Source organism: Heterocephalus glaber, unplaced genomic scaffold, assembly GCF_053883595.1.
Source record: "Heterocephalus glaber isolate CG9 unplaced genomic scaffold, H.glaber_assembly_v1.0 deba00001719, whole genome shotgun sequence".
NCBI lineage: Eukaryota > Metazoa > Chordata > Mammalia > Rodentia > Bathyergidae > Heterocephalus > Heterocephalus glaber.
The window spans coordinates 8,717,796-8,726,722 of NW_028258432.1; the positions used below are offsets into that span (position 1 = coordinate 8,717,796).

Consider the following 8,927-nt stretch of genomic DNA (forward strand, 5'->3'; position numbering starts at 1 on the left):
AGAATAATAATAATAAAGGGCTATTTGACCTTGGTTTCCTGGGCCCATTCTTTAGAAAACAGACAGCAGAAAAGGTAACTGCGAGAGAGTGAGAACGCGTGTCCTTTGAACACCTTCAGCACCTCCCACCCCCACATCTCTGCTCGGCGCAGGTACTCAGGGTTTTGCCAGCACGCAGTGAGTGGATTGACTTTTCTGCTAAGAGCCTCTTTCCTTTCTGCAGGGCCGAGCAAAAATATTAAATGGGAGCAAATGAAGCATCCAAATGGAGACCACTTTGCCGAAAAGAGCAATTAGAGGAGAAGTGCAAAGTAAATACTCTAGGGGTGGCTGGCAAGGAGGGAGCAGGGGAGGGATGAGGCAGGCCTTGGTCGGTCCGCGGCCCAGGGGAGAAAGGGAGAGGAGCAGGCGTGCGAGCGCGGGAGGAGGAGGGTGGCCGATCTTTGTCCAGAGCAGAGCTCGAGGGAGGGCCGCTCATAACCGTGTCGCCAAGTCAACCCTTGGCAACTGGGCAGATTATCTCCGAGGGTCAACATGCTGCGGCTGCGCAGCCCCTCCGGGCCTGTCCTGATCGATGTGGTCCCTGGAAGCCAGGGCGATAGCGTCGGGTCCTCCGAGGCCACCACAAACAATGGGCCCATTGACGGGGCGTAGAGATTAGGTGTGCGGGTCCCACGGCCTTTCACGACCACAGGTGGCTCTTTTCTCTTAAGAAATCGCCTAAACCCTCTCTGCCAGCCCTGGCTTCCCTCCTCCTGCCCTGGTGAAGTCCTGGTCATCAGCAACACTCCTACACACCTCTCCCTGGCCCAGTGCTAACGTTGAGATCTCATGCACCAGCCTCCCAGCCAAGAGTTCTCTTTTAAGGAAAATTAAAAAGAAAATCAGAATAGCATTTAAAGCACAAATATTTCCAGTAGGAAAACAAAGACATTAAAATCTCACGGAAGTCTAGATGTTGAATATGTAGTTTAGGAGAAGCAGGTTGCAGAGATTTTCCTCTTGCTTGTTTCCTTGTGGCTCACAAGCTGTTGTTTTTCTGCAGAGGTGTCCAGGTTTTCCAAAATCCTCCGAGGTGGCTGGAGGAATGCAGTCACTTCAGGAGGACCCAGTGGCCGTGCTGGGGCCACAGGAGGCAGCGGTGGGTGGGGAAAAAGTGACCCTGTTTTGTGACCCTGTTTAAGTCAGGATCGCTGAGCAACCAGTTGCCAGATGGATTGAAGCCTACCAAGGAAGTCATGGTGCAAATGTGGAGATTTTATTTCGTTTTCTAAACACCCTCCCCCTCCCCCACTGGTCTCATTTCAATCTAGTGGAAAAAAGAGAAAGTTCTCCACTGGGAGGCTCCAGCGGGGCTCCCCAGACGGAGGGAATCATCAAGCATCTGGGAACCCCAAACACAAGAAGACGTCTGCTTCCTTCTTCTTCCTACAACTGGCAAAGTGCATTCTGAGTTGGCCAGGTGGGCCCCAATACCTAAAACCCAAACTATGATACCCTTCAATTAAACACACACACACACACACTGTGATTGCTTCTATAGTCAGAGTTCACACTCCAGAAGTACCAGGAGCACAGGCACAGACAACAACACAGCGAATGCTGCCCTTGCACTTGTTCCTGCCCTGACATTCCTGGTACTTGCCAACCAATTTCACAAATAAGAGAAACGACTGCGTCCGATCTACAGAACTGGGTCTGCAAATTTCTCTGACTGTATTTGCCAACAGTTAAAAAAAAAAAGTGCAACCTCAAACAAAAGCGCAACCTCAATACATGTCTATTAATACATTATATCAACAAAGTAACAATATGCACGTTATCGAAGGTACAAGGAAAACAGAAATTTAAGCCACGACGAAAATGGCTGTATAAATGAAGTTCTAATATTTTCTTCCCCGACCACCACTAGGGAGGGCACCGCCAGCTGCCTATACAGGTGTGCGCAGTTGAGAGAGAGCATTGAAACAAACGCAGGTGCTCCCAGGGCCTGCGCCCCCGTCTTAAGCAGCCGGCCAGGCCAATAAAGTCCCTGGGCTGAGCCACGTGGGGTGCGCCGGAGCCTATGGCACGGCGGCCGGTTGGCCTGGCCCTGTTGCCCACAGGTTCCCTTGAGAACAGTGGAGAGCTGTCAAAGAGAGCAGGGAAGTGGGAGCGCAGCACGGCGCCCAGTCCCTGACTGCAGCTCCCTCGTCCTGGATCTTGTTCCACAGTCCCGGGCTGTGACCATGAATGGCGAGGAGCAGTACTACGCGGCCACACAGCTTTACAAGGACCCGTGTGCGTTCCAGAGGGGCCCGGTGCCAGACTTCAGTGCCAGCCCTCCCGCATGCTTGTATATGGGCCGTCAGCCACCGCCGCCACCGCCGCCACCCACGTTCCCAGGCGCCCTGGGAGCGCTGGAGCAGGGGAGCCCCACGGACATCTCCCCTTACGAGGTCCCCGCCCTCTCCGAAGACCCCACGGTGGCGCACCTGCATCACCACCTCCCTGCTCAGCTCGCGCTCCCCCACCCGTCTGCCGGACCCTTCCCGGATGGAACGGAGCCAGGAGCCCTGGAAGAGCCCAGCCGCATTCAACTACCATTCCCGTGGATGAAGTCCACCAAAGCTCACGCGTGGAAAGGCCAGTGGGCAGGTAATCCCCGCTCCTTTCCCCGTCCTCCTCTTAGGCTCTGCACTCAACTGCCCCTAACTCCAACAACACCCCTGGGCTCACTCCCTGTTGAAGTCCCCATTCCCCTTGGATAACACCAGGTCCGACTAAAGTATACCAGAGAGCTAAGGACGCCATCCTGCTCCGAAGCACTTTTCGGGTTCCATTTGGGAATATGTTTTCCACCCAGCTCTCCTCCCCTCTTTCCCGGTGCACTCAGTCCATATTAGCCCCAGGAGCCTACTTAGGGCTTTGGACCACCTAGATCTTTCTCCAGCAGGGGATCTGGCAGCCCAGGACTGGGTAATGGGCATCAAGTAAGCTAGCGGGGCCCAGGATCCTGGCAAAAGAGTACCTTCTGAGCCCCAGGACCCCTCCTTCGCCTCGCTTCATTGGAAAACTACAGGCCTTCTGGGGTGTGTGGTTTTGTGGGCCTGCAAAAGCCCAGTTTGAGCCCTGCCCTGCACAGGACTTTTGCCTTAATGAAAAAGGGAACCAGGAGGAAGCAAGGCCCGTTCTCCTCTCCCCTTAGAATCTCCTGGGTTAGTTTCAGGCAGGGCCCTTCTGGGGGTGCAAAAGAGCAGAAGAAAACTGCATCCATTCAAGAACGGTGGGCTGGGTGGCCCTGCTAGGGGTAGAGGTGAGCAGGGTGGGGCTGGGGCCAAACAAGGGGCTCACGGCAAGGCTGGCACAGGCAGCTGGGCAACTCCCCATCGGAGCCAGGCAGCTGGGAGAGGCGTCTGAGGTGCTAACTTATTTTTGACCAACTGGTTAAAGGGGTCTCTTTGCTGGTCTCAGGAAGTAAGTTTTCCTAAGAAGGCTCGTCCTACCTGCACAGCCGGCTCAGGGGAAGTGAGAGTCCGGGGGTCCCTCCGCCCTTGGCTCAGGAGGTAATGTCTTTCCAGGAGCAGGAGGCGGAGAGATGCCGAGCAGCCCCTGTCCTCTCCCCTCCCTGAACTGGCAGTGAGTTGTTCCGAGTTCCGAGTTCCGAGTTCCGGTGGACTGCCTGCGCCCTTGCTACTACACAATGTTATCGCTTCCGTGCCACAGCCACTTCTGGTCACACCTGCATTGCAAATAGGTGCCTTTTCTATGCCTTTAACTTTCAGGAACAGGGGAAAGAAGCTCCATCTGACACCCCCCAAGAATTCTCCAATTCTAGGCACCCTGTCTCCGAGTCTGTGCAGGAACCCTACCTGACACTAACCCAGGAGATTCTGTGAGGAGAGGGAAATGGGGCCTTGCCTCCTCCTGGTTTCCTTTCTCCTTAAGGCAAAAATCCTGTGGCAGAACAGGACCCAAACTGGGCTTCTGCAGTCTCACAAGACCACAAAACTGGGGTGATGGGGCCCAGAGGTTACGGAAGTGCCTCTGCACACTTATCCAGCTCCCAAAACCGGGGCCTGAGGCCTCTGAGCCTGTTGTTTCTGGAAATGCAGGATTCTTGGGAGACTCGCGGTGCTCGAAGAGGGTCCCAAGGCCCAGGGACTAGGACTGCCTTCCTGCAGCAGCAAGCTTCTAGCATTCCTGGCCCTGCTCCCTTGAACTGGGACTTCCTCAGGAGAAGAGCCAGGGAGGCCCTAAGAGAGGCTTTCTGAGGTGAGGTAATTTCATCTCCTCCCTCAAAGGGTGTTGTCCACCCTTCGGCTGGTGGAGCTTGGGTTTAGGAGGACCCCAAAGGACAGGAGATAAAATTTAAACTCCTGAAAGGAAAACCACAGCCTTGCCTGGGGGTGAGGGACACCCGTGTATGGTTACCCCTCCCTCTGGGAAGTCCATGGGGGTTAGAGAGGCCTTTGCTGGCCCTTCTCACCCAGCAGCACATTTTGCCTGCTAAGAAGGGTTCCACCTTCCCTTTTCTTCTGGGAGCCACCTGCAGAGCGCTGCTGAGCCAGAGATCCTTCCAGTAAACTTTCGAAGGAGCAGAGCTTCTAAGTTAGGAAACCCATCTGCCTGCACCCAGTGGGGTTTCACTCCAGAAGAAGTTTGAGTGGACCCTTAGGCTCTCACACATGCAATAACAATGTGATACTGAAGACTGAAGACCACACAGACTTCCTCAAACCTCTGCAGCTTCAGTCACACTGGCTGCCTTGCACCTAAACCGCTCTACCCTGTGCCTTAGAGAAGGGCCCAGACCCAAGGCCCTGGACTTCCACCCACCAACAGGCTCCACTCTTAGCCAGGAGCAGCCAAAGGCAGGAGGCACGCGACCTCGTGAGATGAGTTTAACAATTGTAGGCGGCCCTTTAAAGGGTTATTTTAAGGCCACTTCAGCCTCTCTCCTGGCCAGGGACCACCCCCATCCCAGCCGGGCTACTCTTACTAACTAGGAATAGGGCCTCCTCTTGGTCTGGGGGGAAACCTGCTCAGGCACCATAGCAAAATTAGTACCACACCTCATCACATAAAATCTCCTTTGGGCTCCTTCAAGGCTTTGCCACCAGTCACAGGAGAAATGTTTCCTACCTCTGCCCTAAGGACAGGCCAGTTTAAGCCTGTTCTGAGAGCTTTGGTGGAGCATGCCAAGCTGAAGTGCACAATACAGGTGCAGTCAGTACTTGGAAAAAAGATCCAGACCTGGGGCTGCAGGGCACTCTCCCCCCGCCCACCTCCAGCCTCCCTGTTGCTTCCAGGCTGCTCCAGCTTGGAGCTGGGAAGCCCGAGAGCCCCTAGCAGGCTTGTTTGTATGCCACTAACCTCACCTCTCTGGCTCTCAATCTGAAGCTGGGCTCCGGCCCCCTGGCCCACCTTCTCTCTGTGCATCTGCCAGGGTTTGAGGCATAGGACAGAGTGTAGGGCTAACAGTTTCCTGCCTTGGTTTTCCACACAGGCAGGCGGCAAGCTTTGGTTAAAATGGCAACTATAGAGAATGTACCACAACTCAGGTTGGGGTTGATTATAATATAAACAAAAAAAATATGGCAGATGTAACAAAATATATCGTAACCTGTATAGACACCGGGATTTTCAAGCTGCAGGTTGTGGCCAGTATCGGGTGGTGAAATCAGTTTACTGGGTTAAGATCAGTATCGCTTTAACGAAAAAGAAAAATGAGGAAAATAGCATAATACATGGAAAAATCTGGTTTTATGCCTTGAAATGTTGTCAGTAAGTAGTATATTCCTGTATGGACTGGACAGTGATCTGAAATGTATTTCTTGCTACAGCTCAACTTGGGAAACGTTGTTTAAAATCCTATGTTAGGGCTGGGAATTTAGCTCAGTGTTTCTGCCACCTGCCTTGCAAGCGCAAGTTCAATCCCCAGTACCCACCCCACCCCAAATCCTATGTTAAAGGCCTGCATAGAATGGAGTCAGGGTAAACATCTATTATATGCATTTCCCCTACTCCAGTATGGGGACTTGAACCTAGGGGCTTCCCATTAAGCTATATACCCACCTCTTTGTTTTGTTTTGTTTTACCTTATTTTATTTTTGAGTCGGGGTTTTGCTAAGTTGCTATGTTGCCCAGGCTGGGCTAGAACTTGCTGTTCTCCTTCCTCAGCCTCTCAGAATGCTGGGATTACGTACGGTTTTGCACTCACCGACTATTATGTGTTTATAATGGGCATCAACCCAAAACCAGTTAAATGAATGCATCCAAGAGCACACCCTAGCTTGCTGGGCTTCGTGCAGCACACCTGTAATCGCAGCACTTACAGGGCTGAGGCGAGAAGATGGTGAATTCGAGGTCAGCCTAGACTATATATCGAGGCCCTGTCTCAAACACGAAAAACAAAAACAGAAAGAACTGTTGGCAGAGCCTAGCGTCGGCTGGCCGCGAGAGCCCACACAGCTTTGGCGTCCAAGAAGAGCGACTTGCTGGGCTGCAGTAGTTTGGCGGGAGCTGGTGAGCCCCTTTAGCAGGGGTTGAGGGGTCGGTTTCGTGAGAGGGTCTGGGCGGGTCCCGCGGCCACACTCACTGGCTGTGTCGCCCGCAGGCAGCGCCTATGCGGCCGAGCCGGAGGAGAACAAGCGGACGCGGACGGCCTACACGCGCGCACAGCTGCTGGAGCTGGAGAAGGAGTTCCTGTTCAACAAGTACATCTCTCGGCCGCGCCGGGTGGAGCTGGCGGTAATGCTGAACTTGACCGAGAGACACATCAAGATCTGGTTCCAAAATCGCCGTATGAAGTGGAAAAAGGAGGAGGACAAAAAGCGGGGCGGCAGCGGCGGGGCTGCGACCCGGGATGGCGGGGGAGCGGAGCCCGAGCAGGACTGCGCTGTGACCTCGGGCGAAGAGCTGATGGCGCTGCCACCGCCGCCACCCCCGGGGGGTGCTGTGCCACCCGCTGCCCGCGCCGCCGCCCGGGAGGGCCGCCTGCCTCCGGGCCTGAGCGCTTCGCCTCGGCCCTCCAGCGTTGCGTCCCGGCGCCCGCAGGAACCTCGGTGAGAGGTGGGGGCCGCTCCCTGTCCGGCGGCTTGGACCACTCGCAGAGGAGGGGGAGCGGGCCTGGGACCCCAGGTGCAAACACGAGCCCTGGCCGTGGGGTGGGATGAGATCTGTGAGGCCCACCCTGAACGGGAGCGGCGAACCCCTTCTTCCGGCGCAGGTGCCAACGGGGGCGCTTTGGAAGAGATGCTGGCAGACCTTCTGGAAGAAGAGACACTGGTTTCTGTGATACTGGGGTCCTCTTCTGGTGATCCTATCGGATCTGTGATGTCTGCTGCCTTTGCCCACACCCCTCCTGGCCTCTAGCCCTCCACTAGGGGACTCCTTTAGCCAACTCTTCAAAAGACAACAGAAAGTGTTCGAATTGGAACCCTCCCCAACTCTCCTCACGCAGGTGACCTGGACTGAGTCCCTTCATTAGCACAGAAGCCCAACAGTTTTTCTCAGGCAACTTCTTGACCTTCATAAATAATTTAAAGAAAGCATTTTAGGTTTCAAATATTCAGTGAAATTGATATCTATAAAAGTCCTCTTCCTCCACCTCTCCTCCTCCTCTAACCGAGTACTTCCTTAGCATACTTCCATCAACGTGGGCTCCTTTCCTCTGAAGAAAATACTTCTAAGTCTGACTGGGCCAGGGGCTGGAGGTAGGGGCATTGGGAGAGTCCCTGGGTGTGTGTGTGTGTGTGTGTGTGTGTGTGTGTGTGTGTGTGTGTGTTGCTGTGGCTCCCAGGAGACACAGATGGATGACCTTAAGGGATGAAGGTGAAAAACGGAATCTTAAGCAACCTGGTTTAAACTAAAGATACAAAGCGCTTTCTATTCAGCCTATGGATTTAGGTCCTGGCCTCAGCCGTGGAAAGCTGTGCTGAAGACAAGCTGGGTGAACTGGGCCGCCCCGGAAACAAACAACAAACAACTATTTATAGTGAGTGTGATTTCCACATCTTTAGAAATTATGAGAGCAGGCAGCCATGGCCTGGGGTGGGGGGGTGGGGGTTCCAATAGCCCAGGGGATGGCCCAGAGGTCACAGAGCTTTGCGCAGAGCATGTGATTGGAGGGTTTAAAAACTGGTTCTTTTAAAGTTTTAAAATTACCTAACATAGCTGAACACGATGTAATCCTAGCTATTCGAGAAGCTGTGGCAGTTCCAGGTCAGCCTAGAAATTTTAGCAAGACACTATCTCAAAATAAAATTAAAAGTCTGAAAATATTGCTCAGCACTTGAGTGCTTGAATCTAGTCCCTGGATTCAATCCCTAGTACCAAAAACAATAAAAAAAGAAAATTACCTAACAGTTCTTTATGAACAGGTATGTAGTTTCCAGGTCAGTTCCTCCTTTCAACATCTGGGCCTTCAGGCCGTGTTTATGGAAAATGCTTAATAAAATATGGCTAACATGAGAAGAAATGAAAACTTATTCTCTTTGTTTTGTTCCAGTCTGTCCTAAGTGTGATGATTCTAGTTGAATTTTTTAAATTAGAGTTTCTTTTTTTCCTGTACTAACCAGGGAAAAGTAAGGAAGTAAGAAACTTTGTACTTGGGTTTTGAGTTAGAGCAGCAAGTGGACTGTAGATTTTTGTTTTATTAAAGATCCATTCTGGCCTTCATGGGCAATGCAGCCTGGAGCATGCATGGGGACACAGCCCATGGCCAACACTGAATAGGGCCCAGCTGAAAGCAGCCCATTCTGAAGTCCAGGAAACGCCCTGCTGACCAGGACTGTGGCCCACTGCCCCTTTTGCCCCCACTTGCTCTTCTGTGGCTCTTCCAAGAAAGTGTTCCTTAGGATAAAACGCCAGAGGCCCAAGGGCAGAATTTCCTGTGTTAGGGGCAAAAACGCCCTACCTTCTGGCCCTCCATCCCGCGCCCCCAT

The 8,927-nt window shown here is 53.1% G+C and overlaps 1 protein-coding gene across 1 annotated transcript; it reads left to right on the forward strand.

Annotated features, from left to right (window-relative positions):
• The first annotated feature begins 2,111 nt into the window (after positions 1 to 2,111).
• On the forward strand, positions 2,112 to 8,023 carry Pdx1 (pancreatic and duodenal homeobox 1). Its single transcript, XM_004854808.3, has 2 exons — positions 2,112 to 2,637; positions 6,599 to 8,023. The coding sequence occupies exons 1-2, from the start codon at positions 2,229 to 2,231 to the stop codon at positions 7,048 to 7,050; spliced, it is 861 nt and encodes a 286-aa protein (XP_004854865.2). The 5' UTR covers positions 2,112 to 2,228; the 3' UTR covers positions 7,051 to 8,023.
• The last annotated feature ends 904 nt before the right edge of the window (positions 8,024 to 8,927 follow it).